This window comes from Oryzias melastigma, linkage group LG15 (assembly GCF_002922805.2).
Source record: "Oryzias melastigma strain HK-1 linkage group LG15, ASM292280v2, whole genome shotgun sequence".
NCBI classification, from domain to species: Eukaryota; Metazoa; Chordata; class Actinopteri; order Beloniformes; family Adrianichthyidae; genus Oryzias; species Oryzias melastigma.
Genome location: NC_050526.1, coordinates 25,574,999 through 25,597,806, shown reverse-complemented (window position 1 = coordinate 25,597,806; position 22,808 = coordinate 25,574,999). Strand labels below are relative to the sequence as shown.

At 38.7% G+C, this 22,808-nt stretch overlaps 1 protein-coding gene across 1 annotated transcript in view; it reads right to left on the bottom strand.

Moving 5' to 3' along the window:
- Positions 1-22,808, bottom strand: part of itga9 (integrin, alpha 9) — a 57,794-nt gene that overhangs the window by 19,992 nt on the left and 14,994 nt on the right. Inside the window, exons 12-18 of the mRNA XM_024296510.2 lie at positions 21,819-21,909; positions 21,500-21,545; positions 21,263-21,417; positions 18,058-18,218; positions 3,543-3,695; positions 2,560-2,636; positions 2,094-2,241 (exon numbers count right to left, since the gene is read on the bottom strand). Of these exons, the coding sequence (XP_024152278.1) occupies positions 2,094-2,241; positions 2,560-2,636; positions 3,543-3,695; positions 18,058-18,218; positions 21,263-21,417; positions 21,500-21,545; positions 21,819-21,909 (831 nt within the window). The remainder of the gene's footprint in view (positions 1-2,093; positions 2,242-2,559; positions 2,637-3,542; positions 3,696-18,057; positions 18,219-21,262; positions 21,418-21,499; positions 21,546-21,818; positions 21,910-22,808) is intronic.

Below are 22,808 nucleotides of genomic sequence, written 5' to 3'. Positions count from 1 at the left end.
GTACACACGTGTCCGAACCGTGTCCCGAACCGTGGCTTCTGATCCGTACGGACCACGGATAATCCGTGATCCGCAACACCCCTAGTTCTGATGGGAGTGAGATGTCTATAGATGAAATAGTAAATGATGAGCGTGAACATTTTTTTTCATACCTGCATATAAAACCAGTTCATAGCACAAATCATACATTTTGGGTGGAATATAAATCAAAGCTGAGGGAATCTGGGCTGTTTTGTGCTTGGCCATCTTTTCAAGCATATGGCTCATTCATTGTTGACACGGTTTGTCCGTCTTGAACGAGTCAGAGGAGTCTGACAGGTCAACCAGAGGAGCTGCCCTCTGAGATGTTACAGCTGTTGCTGCTCTCGCTGAAGCTCCCAGCTTTGTTTTACTGCTGCAGCTCAAAACAAACTGTGAGTTCATCGGCGCAAACAGCTGTCTGACTTCATAATATACTCGCATGTTTTTTCTTGTACATTGTTAAGCTTTTATTTCTACACACAGCCTGAAGCAAAAAAAAAAAAGATATACAAATATTGGACTTTTTGTGAATACTTACAAACATTTAGACCATAATTTCCCCAGAAAGGTTCTTATAGTGACAGCATCCATATGGTTTATTATCAGGGAGGACATAGAGCCGCCCTGTTCCAACCTCCCTTTCCAGCATCCTAAATTACTCCACTAATAATATTTACTTTTTTATAGTGTACATTATGGTTAAGCACATTTAATCTCTTTATTTCAATTTTGTGTAGTATTTCTATTTATAAATATTTAGATACACGTAACCTTCTATTGTGTAGTATTTATATCTTCACAATGTCAAATTCTCTAACCACTCATTTAATTAAATTTGTCCACATAAACTCACAAATTATTTAAAATATTTCATCTAAAGACAATTGCTTAGACACTAAAATAAACTTCTAAAATAAAAGTATAAATATTTAAAGTGAAGGAGGCATTGTGTTGATTTTCTTACTATTTTAACCCCTACATATAAGGTGCTGCACTGTTAATTTAACTTTTGTAACAACCATTAGAAACTTTGTGTGTTTTGTATTAAGATAAATAGCTTACAATGTTTGTTTTGGAGATTATTGGAGGGACTTGTAGCATATTCCATCAGCTGATAAAAACCAGACTTAATTGCATGGAAAATTCACAATATATTAGTCACTGGATTTGGATTTTTGCCACAAAAAACAATAAAAAACTATGGATGGATGATTTGCTTCAGTAGAAGCTCAATTAGTTAAGATTATTTCTAAATAAAACAAGATTTTAAACAGTTTCTAGATGAAAAAAATCATATTTAAGAACCACTTATTGACAGTTATCATGATTTTTGTGCAATCTATTAAACTATAAAAAAACATGATTCTAAGATTGAAACAATTAAGACATTTAAGATGTTTCCAGGAGCCACGTCCCAAAAAGTCCCTCCCTAATTCCAAACTTTTATAAAATTTGCCAAAACTAAACCTGTTAAGTCTGGAATGTTTAAAAAAAGTGGTTCAATATAAGATTTACTATAAAAAGACAAACAAAGATTGTTTTAAATGTTGTTGCTGTAAAGATCTCCAGTATCATATGATCGAAAAGTCCAAAGCTCCTGTTTGTTCACGACACAAATTGGCAGAAACAGTCTCGTGCTATCACCAAAGAAGAGTGGTGGAGGAATGATGGTTTGGGCTTGTTTGGTACCTCACATGTTGCAGCTTTAAAACTGAATTCTTTGGCTTAAATTTCACTGAAACTGAATTAAGCAACAAAGTAGTGCTAAAGGAAGTAACTAATGGCCCTGATCATGTTTAACACTTAATTATTCCATTAATGCAGCGTTATATCTCATAATGTTATTTCTTCAGCTCTTTAGATCACCTTTTTAAGTGTCCAATAAATGTCCAAGGGTATGTTTATTTAGTGTAAACTTGCTTGAAGAAATTTGAAAAATCTAAATAAATTCTGCTTCGTTTTCTTGTTTAAAGTCCATTTTCGCGTCTAAAGCCAACAAACAGACCACTGGATTACAGAAGCAAACATGTACTCGAGTGATAAAGCTGCAGGTTTCTCTGAGAGCCACAGACCTTCTGCCAGAAGTTGATGTAGAAAACCTCTCTGGAAAAGTTGAAGTGGATGTTGGTGTCGTAGGCGTCGTCTCCGGCGTTGGAGATGGTGATGTTTAGGGAGACGTTCCTTACTGCTCCAAGCGCCAAATGAGGTTTGACATGCAACCTGTTTGAAACAAAAAATACCTCTTTTATTTCTGTAAAATCTTTTTTTATAGTGGAACAAATTTTCCTTTTTTTTAAGAGTAAAACACTGAATGGTGTAGAAAAAGCTACCCACTTTTCTTAGTAGCAGAGCAGAAATAAACTGTTATTTTGTCTACAGAGAGGAAGGATCCACAGAAAAGTAAGGCAACACTGTAACTATGGAAAAACATGGATTTTCTCAAAGCGTGTGTCATGGATCCACACCCACAAGGCCTGTGACGTCACTGTTTCCTCAGACGAGAGGGCGAATCGAAACAACAAAGCTGAGAGTTTTTACCCAGAAAGCAGCAGTTTCCCGTGAAGCCTCAGATCTGCAGCGCAGTCGTCCGAAAGGCAGTTCTTCTCAAACCAGGTCTGAGGAGAAAACGGAGAAGAGAGGCGCTTCAGATGACCTCATGCACGACACTGACTCCACGATGAGACTAGAGGGCAGTGTTGGGTTGTCATTAAAGCCCTCATCTAGTAGATTTTTACCCCACCAAATCTGTCTTATCTGTCTCCTATGATGAATCAAGGAGGTGATTCACTTTGAAGCTCGATGATGAAAGGGAACTACAGAGAAGTGGTTCAACTCGATAAATGGATTCTGTAGATTCCAAAAGATGCAAATCTGTCCTCTCTTCTCTATCCCCCCAACCCCCTCATCCAGACGCTGAGAAAACTCATGTGGGGAAAGTTAGAGGGGGTTCGCAAAGAAAACAAATGAACCAGTGTTTTTGGATTCCTCTCAAGAAAACCTCACAGACAAATCATTACAACCCCCCGTTTGAGCGTTTCCTTCACTCCTTCTGCAGCAGCAGCTGGGAGAAATAACTTTTGTTTTACAGTATATCAGGTGTGGGGAGAAAAGGACTTTAAGAGAGTCTACTATAGAAATATATGAGCTAGGAAGCAAACTATGAATAAATCTAATAACGTCTAGACTCTTATTCTGAAAGAAGTATGATTTTTAACCAACACAGCTACAAGAAGTTCACTTATAGTTTAACTATTTTGTGTATATTTTCAAAAAAAATCTTGGGTTATGATGTGTGCATACAGAAATTGTCAAACTCTTGAGAGTTATGGCAAGTTTCTATAAATAATAATCTAAAAATGATTTCCCAGAAAATGATTTTGGCTCAATAAAGCTTGAATTGGACTTGAAACGAGTAAGTTGATCCTCTGAAATCACATTTTTTATCATTAATGAGGACAGAAGAGAACAAAACATCTTAATTTATGACAATTATTCAACTTTTTTCCCTTTCTACTGTTTACCTGATTCCTCACTGCAATCTTGTTTCCTTTCCTCCATCTCAGCACCGGCGTCAGAGCCGGCAGCTCCGGATCTGAGTGTCCGGCCAGCGCGTGCCTCCCCAGGCTGTACGCAACCTCGAAGGTGATGGCGGTGAAGACGTCCTTCACGTCCTTCTGCAAACAGCACAAACAACGAGGCTACTGCAAAGACTCTGCGGCTCCAGAACCCCTACATCAAAGAGATAGCTGCGGTGTGTCTGGATCATTAGAGGAATTTAACATCTTTTTCTAATTGATACTCGGTGCGAAGACTGATTACGCTGCAGATTATCAGGCCGTAAAACAGTCTGTTATCACAGATTTCAAGATGCTAAAAGGTCACAGGGTTGGATGTAAGATGGTTAAAAGATCCTGATGAAATTGGATTTGAAAGGATTGCTGACATGTTGATTTTTGTCAATTACTTGTATTAAATAATAAAGCTATCTGGTGGTTCAGAGACAATAAAACGTAGAGTTTAATGTAATCCAGTCTCGATTCTCTGTGCTATGACAACACAACAAGACCTACATGGGAAAAGCTGATCCTGTTGTTGCTCCTTCATCCTTTTTAAGGCTCTTTCTTTGAAGGCAGTGACTCCACACTCACTATCGAAAAGCTGCAGCTGTCTAAATGGTGTCCAGCGACATGGAGCCAAGCCCACAAAGTCAATATGAAGCACTTCCCCGTGTCTTCCCATGCTCATTAGCACTCTTGTTTTTCAGCGCTTTCTCTGTTTTGTCCATGAGCACAGCGTTTTCCACCGTCCACCCACCCATCCTCTTTCGTCAGGCGGGCAGAGGGCCAGTCACTACTGCCGAACCCAACCCCGAACATCAGCAAAGGGGGTTTTGGAGCAGGACAGAACCAAAACAAAAGCTTCATTTAGGGATCAAAGCTGCACAAAGACAGAAATAACCTCAATGTTTCACTGAATACATTTTTAAAAACCTTCAACATTTTAAGAGCCATTCAGGTTGATTTCTTACTGACAACAACCCAAAATTTGACTTCCTCCTTTAGAAAAATAATGTTATGATAGATATACATTATTATTTTTTTATTTTTGGCATAAATAAAACATAAAATTAAAGAGAAAATAGGCGTTTTTTTAATGTTGATAGAAGGTTCACATGACTTCCTTTCAAAATAAAAGACACACTGTGTCACATTGAATCATTTTAATGCAGCAAAAGTGGTAGCAGGTAGTATAACGTCAGAAGTTATTTAAAAAATAAATAAATAAACACTGTTTACACCCATTTGTGGTGCATTACAGCCAGACATTTTTAAATCTAATGAACTATAATGAAATCAGATCTAGTTAAGTGTTTTCGAATCCTTGAATTATAGTCTGGTTGTTGCTAACTGACTTCAAATTGATTTTCTGTTGTAAACGGTGCAAAAAAATCTGTCAAAATGTTTCGGCTTTACTACTTTTTTTTATTATTTTTTATTTTAATTTTTTTTGTTTTTTGTTTTGGCTTTACTACTTATTGACTTTTTGCTTTACAGCTACTATTTAAAATGAAAACTTTTCATTGTTTTTTAACCAGTGAGCCACAATAGAGGCACCTGCTGCAGGTCAAAGACCCCTGTTATTGATGAGTTCCACCTTCAAAAGTATAGAAAGAACTTGACGCTGCTGCGCCCCCACCAAGAGCAGAACACCACAGAGGAAATGAGAAGCTAAAAACTTCCTCAAAAGCAGATGAAGAAGTCGACAAACCTTCGAGCTCCACTGTGATGAAGCAATTCGTAAGGTCTACTTTTAAGATCTGATCATTTCTAAATCCACGGGGCATTTCCTTTTCAAACGTATCCGGACGCTTAGTTCTGCTTCTCAGAAGTTTCATCATCAAAAATCTCTAAACACCATTTAAAGAAACCGTTGCCACAGCAACACTTAAGTTGCAGTTTGAGCTCTATGAATTTTTAGCAAAACCCTGATTACAAAAAGCCCGACTAACAGCTTTATTAGCTGGTTAGTTACTAGCTACACACTTTATTCCATCAAAGTCATTCTCTGACCCCAAGCTGAAGACGTTCACCTCACATCAAGGCACAGAGCCCGCGTTGTTCCAGAAGGGGCTGCTCAGCCGGGGCGTAACGTGAAGCAATCAGTCAGTGCACGACACATGCTGGTGCGCTCGGAGGGACGGGCAAAGCCTTCAAGATCAGTAGCAATTAAAACAAAATGCTTGAAATGGCCCTTGTCCACTGGCCTCTCAGTGAACTGACCTCCTGGGAGAAGAAGGCTGGAGCTCCAGTCCCTGTTTACCTCACAGTTTCATATGCCCCCAGGGAGGCAACAGTGGACCTAAGGGCTTTATTTAGTAAAGAGTGTTTTTGTATAAACACCATTCAAAAGGTGAAGCTCAAACATGAGTCATTTCCATGCAAAATATCTACTTTTTCATTTTTTTTCAGTCAGTTTGGTCAGTTTTCTGGATCAATGATACCAAAGCTTGAGCTGACGCCTCACCAGGGGTCATTATTTGCCCTCTGCTTAAAGTCATTGTGTTTTTTGGCTGCAGTTAAGACCGAAACTAGTAAACCTATAACTCTATGGAGAGAAACCCCACAATCAATCCCCACACCCTGAGAGGTCACTTCCGTCGCTCACAGGCAAACCCTGTGTTCACTCTCACTCCTGGGCGTGCACTGTGGGGTGGAGTCAAGGACCGGAGATCAGATACAGAAACAAAATGGATAGGAATTGTGAAAGCTGAACACCAACATTTAAAGTTCTATATTTACCTCAGAATGAGGACCAGGTCACTCACATATAGAAACAGATGTCAAGCTGACAGATTCTCAAAGAAAAGTCCTGGACTCTATGCACTCATAGTAAACAGACTCTAAGCTTTCATTATTGATTGACTAACTGATTGATTTTAAGCACATTTTCAGCAATAAAGCCAAAGATAAAAATACATATAAGTGACACATTGAATCCATTAAATATGATGATTGGCAAATACAGTTAGATTTTTTTGATTGAAGTGAATTCATACAATCCCACCCCTAAAATGATTAATGAAACTTTTTTTCATTATACAGTCAGGTGAAAAAAACAGAACTCTATGAAAGCCTGTATATTTTACCACATATTTGGGTACGCATTTAATATTAATTTAAACATCACTGAGTGATCCAAGTGATATTACTTCACAATAAGACATTTTTAATCCTATTAAAAACTTTCTATTGAATATAATTTCAAAATTCAACCTATGTTTAAGTTTAGACACTTCACACTTAAGACATATTGAAAGGACTGGTAGATCCTACAAAAAAGTTTCTCAATGAGGCAATTTCAGCCAAAGGAGCAAAAATAGCTAATAGGAGGCAGGAGGACCAAACTTTGACCTCCGTTATATACATTTTTTTTTCTAGATCTATTTTTCTATGAGTAGAATAATATTCATGTTTTTGTTTGATTTGTATTAAATCACTTTCTTATTAAGAAATAATTCAAAGTAGTATTGGACATTTGTAAATTAGCTATTTTTTAAGACAGAGCTGATTATTTAATGAGGATGTCCTAATTTCTTCACATGACGGTGGTTGTCATAATCTGGTTCACAGCATCTGCTTAAAGACCCACTTGGATGAAAACTATGCCTTTGGTGTTGATAACATGTTCTTGTATTTTTCTTAAGATAAATAAAATAAGAAATAAGACATAAATAAGAAAATTCAGCTTAAAATTACATTTCTGACTATTTATTTATTCAAACTGTTGTGACTTAGGAGCAGGCCCTATGCTCCCTGCTTCGCTCCACAATGGAGAGGAAAGGGGGCGGGGTTGCTCTGCACCAACTCAGGCACATTCTAATGAACTACTGCCGCTTTGCACAAACTATGTTGGTGAAATTTTCCATGGCTTTTGGCTAAAAACAGCATATTCATCGTTAAAAGACCACTGGTAAAGATTTATAAATAGATCAATAGATGATCAAAGTGGGTCTTTAAAGTTAATAATAGCTTATTAGTCAGAGTGCAGATTATTTATTAAGCAACAGTAAAGAAAAACCGCTAATTTTCAATAATGAAGATGATAATATCTTATTTTAAACATGTGATTTAAAGGAAAAATAGGACAAATTTAAAAAAAAAATGTATCTAAAATTTATCTTTAGAAAATAGTATTACATTATTGTGGAAACTATAAGTCTTTTATTATGAGAACCTCTACACACTTATGCTCACATTCTGTGTCGGAGTAAGCCTGGACATTATACACATTTGGTGGATTTCTGTGACCCTGGAGACAGATTTGATGCTAAAACAATTCTGCATGGCTGTTCAAAAATAACCTGAAACTTCCATCATCCGGAGGACTCAATGATTTATTAGGAGAGCTCAGGTTGAAACTGTTGCCAGAAAAAAATTCAACAAAAAAACAGCTGTTTTACAGCAAGTCCAAACAGAACTATAAATTTTCAAGTATAGAATAAAGAAGCTGTGCGCTCCAACACATACTTTATGGCACACTCCTACAAGCACTTCCTCCCTACATATTCATTTCTTCATTCACAGAATGCAGGTCATCCTGGAGCTCTGCATGTTTTCAGAGAAAATAACTGGTAGTTACAACATTTTGTCATTGGAAAAAAATTTTTTTGGGTCAGTAGGTTTATTTAGTGCTTATATACACGGTGGGAATCAGATTTATTTGATCAAACGGTGCTTTGCTTTTACTTTTTTGTATAGACTGCTCCTGTGATTCTACCACAGCAGGATTTTTTTAAACTCTGCATATCTTGCAGGTTTCCTCCATGGCTGAGCTTTACTCGATTTCCACTCATGCTGCGCACTTTGATCTAACATATTAAGCCCATCGCTGAGATGGCAACACCCCCAGCTTCCCACTTCCTGCACAGCCAGCAGCTCCAGCGGAGTGGGTGCGGGGAGGCTGACGTCAGGCTGCAGAAGGCGGTGGATGCTCCGCTCCACTCCGGGCCAAAGTATAAAAAACATAAAGCTTAAGCCTGGTCATGGGAAATCTTTATTAACTCATGAAGGAAACAGAAAACACGCTCTCCTTTACGGACAGTGTATGTTTGGAAAGCTTTCAGGTTGGGGCCCTTTCATTTGAGGGCTGAAAGCCAGGGAATTTTAAATGGAAAAAGCTTTGAGCGTTCAGTTATGAATGGATTCAGCCTGTCAATGGGTTAGGGGTTGTGTGGGCTCAGTCAGAGATGAGCTCAAGTTGGAGTCATAAAGAGTAATGAGGGCGGCATATGGGATCCATACTGTAGAAGAGACTCTCCCTGCTGACACTTTACTGAGGGTCAACTCAGAAACAGGACAAAGGATCTCCTTTTATGAAAAAAAGCAAATGAACCTTTATTTAAATTGCAGATATTTTTAGAAATGAATCCTTCATTTTGATGCCCATTTGCGTCACATCTGCAGCAGACTTCAATCACAGCAAACATCCTGCTAAAGTCCCCAGAGAGCAACTCCACAGGTCAGACTGTTGTTATCAGCAGCAGGATATTTATTTTTTTTAAAATCTTTATAACTTCCTGCTGGAACACTCTCAAGGACTTCTTTGTGAGAAGGAGCCCAGCTTGAGGTTTCTGACTTTTATTGTTCTTTTCCACCTTGGCTTTTTGACAAACTTTATAGTACTTAAGTTCGTTTTTGTCTTAAGAAACATTTTTTATTTTCTTCAAGCTTCTTTCAACCACAAGTTGTTTAAATTAAATTGAGCTGAAACTAAGTAAACTCTACTTAATCTAAACATCATAAAAAAGGAAAATGAATTAAATAAAAACCAAAAATTTGACTTTTACAGAAAACTTTGATAAACTATAAACTACAGATCAACATACGGATCATTTAAACTGCATAAAGTTGCCAATTCAGATATTTATAATCAGTACGGTCATCACTGTGATGAACGTCTTTCATTCTGCTTCTTTATTACAAACTATTCGTTCCAAAACTTTTAAACAACTGAAGGAATCTGAGGAATGAATCACCGTTCCTCCAGAACATGTTCTGCTACAACAAATATTTTATAGAAGAAGGAAAAAATGATGCAGCCAAAGCCAAATGAAAAAAGCCAGAGCAGAGCTGAGGCCAAATAGCTGCAACAAGCTTTTGTTCCCAATCAACGTGAGTCATATTTACTTAAACTTACTGGAAAAGATTTCACTTTGCCTCAGGTTGCCAGATGGAGGGAGAGAGTCTCAGATGTGATTCCAGATGTTAGTCTGTTTATATTCACACTAGATTTACAATAAAATCCTCTGTGCTTAAATAAAATGACAAAAATATGCATTTTAGAACCTCAATGAGTCAATAAAGGAAGCAAAATATGCAAGTTAATCATATTAATTGAATAAAAAATGGTAAGATTGAGAATTTTGGGATTGGTTTCCTGTTCCTGTTTAAATGCGTTTATTTAAAAAGAAATCTTAATTAGTCTTTGTCTTTTTGTTCAGGGTTTGCTCTCTTCATCATATTTTCTTAAAGTATGGCAAGGTAGAAAAAAAGGTGGTAAAAACAAGGAACCGCCAATGTTGATGAATATATTCACATTTCTTTTCTATTATTTTTTTTATTATTTTTTTAGATTTGTCAATTTAGATTTCATTTTGCTGAAAACTTACTATTTTCTTTTAATTAATTAATTAATTTAATTTTTCATTTTTTTTGTTTTTGTTTTTTGGGGTTTTTTTTGTAATATTTGATTCATTGCATGTTCAGTAACTCATGTATTACAATAGATTAACCCGTCTAAAGGTAAATGTTTAAAGCAGCCAGACCATATGGCTTTAACAGATGAACAAATATAAAACACAATTCTATCAGAAAAACATTTTTCTGCTTGTTTTTAGTTACTTTAAGCTTTTTAGGATTCAATTTTACTGTTAAAAAATTTGACAAAATTGTGATTTCTGTGCTTACACGGTAAAACATAAAAAAATGTACCAGCAGACATCTTAACACCATATCAAAGCTTATTTTGAAGCAAATTATCTACTTTAATAGGTTTTCCAAAGAAAGTGACCTTAAAAGTAAACAGTACTCGTACATGGTACTTTTAAATTTCTCGGGGGGGTCCATTGAAAAGTGAAGGGCAACTTTTAACATATGATGATACATTTTTTTTAAATATAATAGAACTTGACAGATAAATAATTTGTGGTTGGCTAAAAGAAAAAGAAAAAATTATCTTATTAAAGAAAAATAATAAGCAATAGAGCAAAAGTGTTAAACAAAACAGACGTATGTTGCAGTTGTTGTAAATAACTTTGAATTTTAAAGTCCTTTTCCAATATTTTTTTAATGTATATTCAGATTGTTCCTAGAGTTCTTTTAATTATGATTATGCAATTTTTAGCCCAAATCAAAAAGCTTTTGTCGTTGGCAGTAATTCATTAGAAATCCACCTTTGAGTTGTGGGTTGGAATGTCTGCAGCTATTCTAGATAGAACTACAGTTTCAAAATCCTGTGAATTTGATAAACTTAAGACGACAGTCAAAGTGCGCTGCAGACCTCCTGTCTTCAGAGGAGGTAGCATCATTGGAACGACAGGAAACGTACATCACGCATGAGGCCACATCACTAAAAACATCACTATAGTTTTTTCACTGACCAACACTGTTCGTGCATGCCCAAAACTTCCAAAAAAGATGCAAAAACACATGTTCTCACAATTTTTTCAAAGTCAAATCATTTCTTGTAAATAGAGAATTTCATGTTAACGTATTTGCGGCATTTTAAAACAATGCTCACAAAAATTACGGGAAACCTTTATGATTTCTTACACGCATCATAAAGGAATTCGGCATCTGACCCCTGAACAGTTGCAGCTGCAGCTGGGACTTATAAAGGAGCCGAGAAAAGGTGCCTCACTTCCCCAGTGGAAACTGGCAGGAGGAATTGGTTTACTCCTCAAACATACCAAATTCATCAACGTGTTATTTTTACTACATTCTATCAGCAACAACTTGATTTAACGCCAGTGCTAACAATAAGAGCATTATTGTAAATTCTGGATCTGGAAATCAGCTCGATAAACACACAGATGTCTCCTTTCAGATCCCCTCGACGCGGCTCTCAGCACTACTTTTCTGCTTTATCATAGCAATTATGTCCAACCTAATAGTGATAAGAAGCTCTCCAGCAGCAGAAGCAGAAGCTTGTGTGCATGAAGGAGCTGAAAAGTGGGGATATCTGTGAGTTTCAATTTCTGGGTAAATGTTTGAATTAAAGGAAAATTGCAAGAAAAGAGCAGAAAGTGATTATGTGGATCTGCATGTGAAGTTAGAAAGCATCTGCAGACGTTCACTTACTTCATGTGAAGCAGAGCTGCTGCAGGAAAAGTAACCAAAGAATTATGGCAGAAGTCCTTGTAAGGAAGCAGCTTTTAAAGGATAGAGAGAAAGCATAAATATGTCATCATCCTTATAAGTGCATTATTTTTAAATCTGTCAAAGGAAAATGGGGGCAGAAGAAAAAGTATTGTGAAGTTGGAAATATGTGAGTGGTTTTCCAGCACAGATTTATAACTAAAATTCAGGCTGATATTAAATCCAGAACTTTGTTTTTTTAATTATTTTTTGTTTGTTGAAGAACTTGGATTTAAATGAGGCAAATTTAAATCATTCAAGGGTGGTCACTCATAAATTTTTTTCACTAAAAGTTTCTAAATATTTTTTTTTCCTGAATAGTTTGGTCGGAAAGAACAACAAGCTTCTGAAGACTTCCTGCCTTCCAGAGATTAGCATCCTTCAACTTTTTGATTAATCTTTCTTCGGCACAAACAGGAAGCCTGTCATCTGGACTATTAGCCAGTTATTTTAGTTTAAAAAATAACAAAAACACAGTTTTATAAGTTTAGTTTTGCCACGCTGTTTAGCTACAGATGTTGTTTTAGTCAGTCGAAAACTTTGTGCTGATGGATGAGATATCAACAGGGAGGATGGGCTCCACTCTGATGATGGAAGAGGTCTCCAGATGCTTCCTGCAAGTTCCTGTGGGTAAATCTATTGTTTTTAGACTAAACCCTGATAAAAAAGTATGTCAAATTACTTGACGAAGATCCTGGAGGATGCATGTGCAGGACGTAAACAAACAGCCCAGTGTTCTGTTTGGACGCTGAATTTCCTTTATAGCTGGGGCCTATCTGCTGAAACAGGAAGCAGAATCTGAAGACAACGTATGTGAACAAATGTGTCGCATGGTGGGGAATGATAACAACGTCTCCGCCAGATTGTTGGGGAAGCGTCACAGAGACACATGGCTGCACCGCAGGCGGCACTTCCAGCCCCGGCAGCGAGCGCTCCCCGGCTTCCCTCTGTAGTGGAAGTGGGAATCATGGTAAGAGCAGCTCTCTCATTGTGGTTGGACTTGGCCACCCATAAAGTTGCCTTGCGGTGGCATCCTGTGGCAACAACGTGGCCCAGAGGCTGCAGAAACACTCTGCCCAGCATGCAACGCTGCCAAGATCAACAAACCTTCAAGGGTTTACCATGGCAACGGAGTAAATCTATCAGAAAATCACTTCACTTATACGTGCGTGCATGCATGAGGCAGAATTTGATTTGCAGGAAGGTTCTGTGCAACGTCTCACTCTGTTGCAGGCGGCCATGTAGGGAAGTCCTGATAAAAATATGACCCTGAGCTAAAATTATCCCGGATAGCTCCTCTTTAAAATCCTGTAAATGCTAATAATAATAATAGCTGCAGTCAAAGCATTTCAATAAGCATATTTCTGATGAGATTTTCCACTAGATTTGCCATCACAGCACACTTCTTTAAAGTTTTTTGCTAAACTCTTCACAAATGGCTGCTTAACTTGCTGCATGTATAACAGGAGACAGCTGGCTTTGATTACCTTGCTGTTATATTTTTTCACTGAATCAGCTCTCTTGGCCAGAGCTGAATGAAAAAGAGGAGGGGGGTGGTTGCTATAAAGGGAGAAACATATTAGCGTTGAATTTTAAAGAGTTAAACAAAGCCGGCAGTGTGGCAGTGACTGCGAGACTGCGTCTGGAGACAAAGTCTGAAGGCAGCGACAGGAACTCTGGCTTCACTTGGCCCTCAGAGTTTCCTCTTTCTCTGTGGAGAGGAGACAGGGGTCAAACCGTGAGACGATTTTTAACCTTCGCTCTGGCTTATTCTGAAAACGACCGCCAGTCACATGCAGGCAGGTAATCTGTCAATCATAAAAAACGTGAAGAGCTCTGCCTGTCAGTGCTGCTGTGTATTTTCAGACCAGCTTGGAAGCCGGTTTACATCGGATGAGTCACGTTTTCTTTGTCATCCAGATCAAACAACGGGCCAAATACCTTTAAGAGCTCCGATCCAGTTCAGCAGATTAGTAGCTCTTTAAAGACCCACTCCGATCATCTTTAGATCTGCTTTCAAAGCATTCCCAGTGGTCTTTTGATTATGATTATACTGTTTTTAGCCAAAAAAAAATGTCATTTTCTAGGACATACTTTCTGCAAAGCGTCAGTAGTTTATTAGAAATTTGCCTCTGAGTTGTGGGGGAGGGGAGTTAGCACAGAGCAACCCCGCCCCCCTTACCATTGCTGAGAGCTCTCTGTTTTCATGTTCTCCCACTAGCTTGCAGTCCCTCACAACCTCAACCAAAAATAGAGCCATTTGCCAGCTCAAAGTGGAAAACAAATAAGTATATAACAAATACAATCTTTTTCCTACTGCAGTTTTTTGTTTGCTCCTAATTCACATTGATTTGAATAAAGAAATACTCCGAAATGCAGTTTTAAGCGTAAATTACTTTATGTATGTCCTCCATCATCTTACTTTCTTTTTTATAGTCCTGGCAATTTATTTATGTGTTCTATACATGGAATTTTGTTGTCAAGAGTAAAAGCATTTAAACTTCTAGCTTTTTTTTTTAAACATTTTTGCATTTTACGATTTTATTTTTGTTTTTTCAAATAAATCCTTAGCTTTTTAAAGTTCAAACAACAGTGAAAGCAGCCATGTTTGACTGCTGCATTTATCAAAATCAACCAGGAACTATCATTGACTTGTTAAAATGATCTGTTTCTCTTTGAAACATCTCCTTTCCCCCCTGACATGTGAAAGTACAAAGCCCAACAATGCCTGCAGCGCTGACAGATGGCTTTCATGCCAAAGATGCCTCGGCGAGCGGCGGCTGCGGAATAAAAAGTTTGATTGACCTTCAAATATCCCAGTGGTGCCAAGCAAATGTTAGGAGGACACGGGGCACACATGTAGGACATAGTGTAATGTAGGCCATGGGGTGGAAATGGGGAGTGGACAGGGTTCTTTACAGGCTAAATTAAACAGACAACTGTCACAGGCAGACCTTCGGTTCCTTATTTTAGCCCCTCCTTGGAGACGGTGATGCGTTTACGCTGCTACACTAAACCTCTGCTGACTACAAATGGAAAGGGTTTCTGGCACAGAGTCAGAGCTCACGCGAGCCAGCCCACCCGCCCTCCATGAAACGGGACTGCTGGAGTAAAATAGTGACGGATGAATGACCGGAGATGTAAACAAATCGCAGAACATCCAACAGGAGGTCACCAACAGGCTGTGAATCAAAGACGAGGGAACAGAATCAGCACCGCATATTCCAGAGTTTATTTTAGAGAATAAACCACAACGCAATGTTGACATTACACCTGCTGCACTAAATCAACGCCCAGTGACGGCATTCCCTCCGCTGAGGCTGATAGACTAAATACAAGAAGTAATCTGGAGCCCTTTTGTAACTTCTGCTTCACAAGTAATTGCTATAATTACTGTGGAATCAGTTTTGTGATAAATATCTCAAAAAATATTCAAAGTATTTTGCTATAATTCAGTCTAGACGCTTTCCCAGAGACTTTCACAGCAGATCCAACCTCAACCAGTCATTTCCATCCCACGCACAGCTCCCCTGGTCTCCTGAACTTCTCATCATTCATCACTCATCACTACCGTTTTCCCTCCCTATGTGAGGAAGAACTCATGAAGTCCGAGTGGCGTTTATTTAGCTAAAAATAGCCAAACAAAAGCCATCTGGAGGATTGAAGCTGTTGGTTCCTTCCAATGAAAACATCACTAAAATGATCAACATGGAAGATTTGCATAATTTCTAATGAAATTCAACAGCTGCCAGTGTCAGTGCTATGTTAGTGTAATTTGAATGGTAATAATGAAGCATATTTAGTATTTTAACAATATTATTGCATAGTTTTATTGTAAAAGATTACACTTAAAGGGCATTTTAAGCTCTTTATAATACTAAGAAGTTACATTCATGACCACTTTCAATGAAAAGTCTATGTAAAGAAGAGTAATTTTGGACTTCCGCATTAAAAATTGTTATGTGTACACGCAAGTTTATAAAACCATTTTGAAGCTATACTTAAAAAACATGCAAGGCTGAAAGTTAAACCGGGTTGAACTTTGGCCAATCAGGGACTCAGATTTGGTAGTTAATTTAGTTCACAGAAGTGCCAACTGCTTGAAAATTGATCATGGAAAATAATAATTGTGATATATGACTCTAAGTCTGTCATATAGTGGAACTGAACTTTGAAAGAAAAAGCCTGGAGCAAGATTTGCAAGATTTGCACCGTTTCAACATTTCCCACCAACTGTTAGCTGAAGCCATGAGCTAGCATTGGATGGCTGCGGTCCAAAATAAGCCCTGAACGAAGGCTCTTGAATGCGCGTTATCTGTATTTTGAAACATTAGGCTCATGATTCAAAACTAAAACAAAGATTTGTCTCTACTATCTCGTGCTGCTGCTGCTCTGAAAGCCTTCTGTGATTAGTCCATGTGTGCATACCTGTCCAAAAGAACCACGCAGTGTTTGTGAGCGTCCATTCTGGAGGGGTTTGTTTGTAACAGGTGATTGTATAAATAAATCAAAGTCTTGTTGGCATTAGCTTCCCTCAAAATAGAAAAATAGCATGGAAACTTTTTTTCTGCTTTTATTTAGAGGTTGACATTTTGTCCCATAGGATTTATTTTTAGACGCCTCATTGTTTGACATTTTGCCTTTTTTGATCCACAGCAGACACAGCTTCTTAAAAAAGGCACGTCCACTTTCACTGCAGTGAACAGTTTCACCCATAAAGTCAACAGTAGAGGCTGACAGGCGGTCACAGTTATTATAAACGTGAGAGCGGCTCAGAATAGTGCTTCCACCATGAATCAAGGCCTGAGCGATCAACCCCGACGTGAGAGTTTTCTATCAGAGCTGGGTCACAGCTGACCCCCATAGCAACCTGGAAACCTGTTTTCACTGTGTGTTTTGATGGAGGACTGGTTGGGGGTAGGGTGTCCCCCTTCGCTAACCAGCTGGTTTCCATTAACATAACTTTTCTGGGGACTGGCTCATGCAGGCAGACACATGGAGGAGGTGAGTGCTGTGATTGGTCAGACTCCGCCAGGGCTTAGTGTTTAAGATTTGGGACAAACACTTCATGCAAGGTCGTAATCTTTGGTTTTTACACATATTTAACATCATTCAGCCCGTAAACAGTCTGCTGAGGATGTAATTTGGGTGCCACACCTTTACATTCCTGCCTGGTTTTACGGCTTTTGGAAATTTGCTTTTCGCTTCTGAGCAGGTGGAATCTGCTGGAATACCCAAATGTTTCTGTATGTTTTTACAGGAAACCATGATGTTCTTCAACCTTTGGAGATGTTTTTTTCTAAATATTCCAGAAAGTTGCTTTATTGAGCCCAACAGCAGTGGTCCAACATTCCTAAAAATTCTTCGCTTTCTTCTACAAATGATGAGAAAATTAAAGAAAAGAACTCAAAGGACATGACGGCTCGAGACAGACAGCAGGAGGGAGGCGCTCAGGAGACGGCAGAGGAGTTGATCAGATTGCCAACATCTGAGATGGTTCAGAAGATAAACATAGAAGCAGAGGGGACTTATCCCTGATGGATAGCACTTTAGCTCCAACAGATATGAAGCAGCTGCAAGATAACGTAAAAGTTCACCCCCAAAAATATTCATGAAAATGAAGTTTTATCTCAGCGAGCATCCTTCAGCTCTGCCACACATGAGGAAAGTCCTAGTAAAAATGCCAGTGAAGTTTACCAGCCTGTTGTGGGCCTCCTCCAAATTAAAGGAGGTGATACATGGACGTGCCTCAGGATGAGGAGCTTCTCTGCTGCCACTAAACCACAGAGGAGCACAATAGAGAGGTTATGCAATAACAAAAGAGGCTCTGTTTCCTATTTCTGGACTGCAGCATGGATCCAGAACATTTCCCGACTCTTAGCATTGACCTAAACCAGTAACGTGGAATTGAGTCCCTTTTGGTTTCACAGTTTTATTAGCTTTTCTGAATGTTTTTTCTTAGAAATAAACAAACTTTGACTCCTTAATCAAAAAAAGAAAAAAATGATCACAAAAGCAAACAGCTTGGATCTCCACTGCAGAGGGAGAGCACTCTGTGTCATGGGAAAGTGGCCGAAATCCGCCGACGACCACATTCGACTGGGTGCAAAGCCAGCTTTACCTTTACGAAGGCAGTGTAGTGCTGACACTCCTCCCGGTTGATGTCCAGACTCAGCTGTTGGCTCATCTGGCTGATCTGAGATCCGCTCTGAACGAAGTAAACTCGGCCCGGCTGGCTCTTCTGCCGCTTGTCTGCATCAGCCGTCAGGTTGTACAACAGCTCTGGGAAAAAGCGAGAAGGCCGTTAACTCTGACAGTGAGGAAAACCACGCCAGCTATGCAAGGCTTGGTTTTTCTGGTAACAGCCATTAGAGGATGGGAAAAATAAATCACTTTTAGCAGACAAATTCAAACGACTCAGAGGGATCATTTGAACATATTTTGGTCAAATGGTGAACCCAATTAGACTTGAGGTATCGATTGAAAATTCCCCTTTAATAGCAGAGAGTCATCAACTTCTATTTTATTGGGTCTGGAAAAGAACAGGGACCAGAAATTCACAATTAACATGTTAAATTGTTTTGTGTTTATGACTGACTCAACTATCATGGTCACAATATTTTCAGAGCACTAAAATGTTTGGCCTGAAAGGTGAAAACACATATTGGTCACATTGTGCAATGCTGCAAAAGGAAGTGTTTATTTAACATGAATAAATAGAACATCTAGTTGTTTACTTGCTGGTCATAAGCCTTTTTACACACTGCTGAGCAGCTGAGGTTCACTGCTCACAATAAGATCTGAACATTGTTATTTACATGAGCTCTTTTCCAATTTGGTTTGAATTTGACTGAAATTCATAAAATTTCCCTTTGAAAAAAAAACACAATTTAGTCAATTTGATATTAATTACCCTCAAAATTTAGGCTCTATGGTGCTTCAGGTCAGAGGACATTACTGGCCATTCCATACAAGCCACTTCCACTTCCTGAAGTCCAACTGGGACAATTCTGGCACCATGAGGTGAAGCATTATAATCCATGAACAGAAAGTTGGAGGTTGTGCTGGTGACTGGACCATCTACAATGACCAAATCTGGTTTGACGCTCACTGGTGACGCCTGCCCCGACTGTTGCTCCTCCTCTACCAAAGCCAACCTTGGGACCATGTTGACCTCGGCGTATTGATCACCATGCCTTCTCCAGCAATGCTGATCATAGTCATGGTTCTGAACTGTCACTGGCAGAGCTTCACTCCTGGGTCTGTCACAAACTCTGCAGTACTTCTCTGTCTTGATGAGTCTGCTGATGACACTGAGACTCATCAAGTTCACCTACAACATTTGACTGTCTACTACCAACCTGAAGAGGCGCTATGGTCAGGTGGCGCTTCTCGTCCATTAAGCGTTGTCATGTATTCAAGGCTGTTTGAATTATGAACTTGGAATGACTTTCTGGCAAAAATCATAATTTTATATCCATAGAATGTTGACATTGATGCATCATCTAAAAGGTTTCTTTTTTTAGATTTTTGGGGGGTTTTGGCCTCAATAAGTGAGACACACTGAACACAGTGAGACCATTATGTGGAAAACACAAAATAGTTGTGTCCATCACCCCAATACAATTACATCCCTGTTTCAAAAGTCAGTGAAGAGAAACAAACACTGTTTACAAAATCTAGTGAGTTTTTCACTATATCCTTAACTTATTGTGAGTTGTGCATATTAAGAACCCCGCCATTGGAATCATGTTTTAAGGAAATGGGCGTTTTTATAAATGACTTTGTTCTGCTGTGTTGTAATTTCCTCAAGAAGGTGTCATGCAGTGGGAGGGGCCACAAACACACCCTGGTCAAACCAGAGCCAGTTGTTTCTGCCGTCCAAAAGCGAGCGCCATGAGATCATTCCAGAGCAGAAAAAAGGAAGGTTTCATTATGGGTGCTGCACTTTCCATGGAGATCGCCAGATGGCTAAACAGAGAGTCTTTATTCCTTCGAGCCAGGACACAGTCTTTATGTAAGGACAAGGCTGCTGCTGCTGCTGCTGCTCCCCTGGGGAGGAGGAGGTGCGCAGCCACACCCAAACACAGGAACAGGATCGCGACTCAGATCCAACAGGAGCCACACCCCGGAGCGAGCGGGTGGAGGCCGATGGGGCAGCACTTTTACACATTTACAGAAATTGAGCATTTAAGATTCAGGAATGGGGAGTTTTGTTTTCTCACAACGTAAAATGAGCAGAAAATCTCAGCAAATTAGAGCATGACCTCAGATTAACATCAAGGCGGATAGATTTGCGGCTCCTGAAGGTTTCTTTTGACTAAACCCCGGTGAGTCAAATAAAGACCAAATGAAAACTTTACTTTGCCCTGTTTTAATATTGTATTGGGCAATTTAAAAAGATAATAACAAGCTTTTACATAACATGTAAAAGTAAAAAAAACGACAAGATTTCCAGATTCTAAAATCTAAATAGGTGTCTTATATCTGAAATTCTTTCTGAGGCAATTTTGTACCACAATTTTGTTTTTTTTTAAATAAAATGCTAGATTTTTTTTTCATCAGTTGCTAATTTACAGCATTTTTGGTCAACATGTGCTTTTATTATATAATTGTTATATAATGACTCATAAATTAATCAATGTTTTGAACCTACTGACTCCCTTTCGGGGTTGCTGGAGCCTATCCCAGTTACTGTTGGGCAAAGGTGGGGTACCCCCTGAACACGTCGCAATTCTGTTGCAAGGCCAAACACTCACACTTGGGGACAATTTGGAGACAGCTTTTAAGCCATGATGTATGTTTATCTGCGGTTTAGTCTACAGTCACATCCTGTGCTTGCATGCGAGGATGGACGGCTTTAAAGTTTGCATTTCAGACACTTTTTTTCTTGGCTTCTTAAGTGCATCTGTTAAAAGTTAAAGAATATGAATATTTCTGTTTTACATCGTTTGGGTTTTTTTCTAGAGTAATTTTAGAAGTTGAGTTTGTTCATCCTTTGCTGGATACCATAAAAAAATGAAAGATTCAGTAAAACTTTAAAAACTTTAGATGAGGTGCTGCAAAACATTCAATATAATGTTGACAAAGAAAAAGTTAATACATTTGTTAAGCTTGTAAGCAGTATGTTAATATGGCCTTTGTAGACAATGGTCTCACTATAGATGGTAATGAATCTCACTAAGTATGTTAATAAACTTATTTGGCTAATAGTGCTATTAAATGTCTTTATAACATCCTGTAAACACATTAATAATGTTTGTTAATGTTATACTAAAGCTTGTTAAGGAATGTTATTATAAAGTGTTACCAAAGATTCTTCTCACCTATTTGTCCTGGCAGCTGTCTGCCTCGAAAGCGCATGCACACCGTGGCGTTGAAGCAGTTCAGGTTCTGGTGGCCTTCGTGGCACTGAGGCACGGAGATGTTGATGGAGACGGGCAGGAAAATGGAAACATCCACTGTGACGACAGGCCGGGACCTACAAAAAAACAGAGAATGGAAGAATCGAAACATTAAAGTCACAAAATAAAAAAATAAATAAAAACGTGGCCTTTTCTCACCTCAGCATCACCACGCTGTCGGCCATGAAAGCCCCAATGGTGACATCTGCAGCAAAGACATGAGGGATTTGGAAACCCAGTTAGAAGATATGACATGAATGCAACATCTGCTGTCAGCAGACTTTACACCTGCAAACCCAAACAATGCACAGATGTCCTGGAACTGTCATGCAGGCTGATTCTGACTTTGGAATGCAGTAAACAAGATGCTTCCATCGTGAGTGTGAAACTCTGACGTTGAGAGTAAAAAACAAAATGTTCAAAAATCCCAGCTGTTTTCTCTTCTCCTAGTGGTTGGAGAAGCTCAGCTTAAGCTTACCTTTGTATCCATTGCCATCCATGTCCACACTGCCAGAGATAGACTGGCCAAACATCTGCAGACCAGGGTTTAAACTGCGTCCAGAGAGTTTCTGCAACAAATAATATCAGCGTTTAAATGTTTCATGTGAGCGCGAAGACACTAAACGTCACAACTTGTTTTTCGTTCCATTGTTTTATTTTTAGAAATCGATGACCAAATATTGAATAGCAATAACTTTTGAGGAAGAACGTTTATAAAAGATGCTAAAACATTTGTTTCAACGGGGTTAAAAGTGTAAAAGCTCAGAGGCAAAGGAAAAAGCTGAGAGGGTTTGAGGACAACTCCTTGGCACCTTTCTGTAGAGAAATTGCTCTGTTCCTTCTCCATCTGCAACATTAGTCGCACGTGTTCAACTGTGTTTGACGCAAACATGGAGCCAGTCAATCAATGGAGAGCAGCTGAGTGTTTCAAAGTGGAGTTCAAGGGGTCACAGCCCCTCCGACAACCTTTAAAACAGATATTTTTATGTTTGTGAAATCTTGGAGACTTTGGAGGAAATTTCACACTGTTGTTGACCACTTCCAGTTGACACACTTTTCTGTTGGAATCACTTTTTTTTTAAGACTTGCTTGTTTATCATCCTCTGACATTTGGCAACAACAAAGGGATTTTGACCCACAAAAAAATCTGCTGCTTCTCCCTCAGTAAAGTCGAGAGAAAAGTGGAAAGTTGATCAGCAGTTTCTGAAACCTGTAAAGTCTCCTAAATGCTTTTTTTCATCAATTTTTAAAATATAATTTGGATATTAAAAGTTGGATTATTGAGTTTATCTTTAATTAAAAGTATGGAGATGCAACATATGCTGAGGCTGGTGAGTGTGCGTAAGGGCAAAATTAAAAAAGCTGAGATAGTTTCTATCAAATCCTTTCAGAGAAAACCCAGAATAGAGTGGTCTGTCTGGGGGATCTTTGAGGTTTTGGGTTTACACCGACCCTCACTGACTACTTT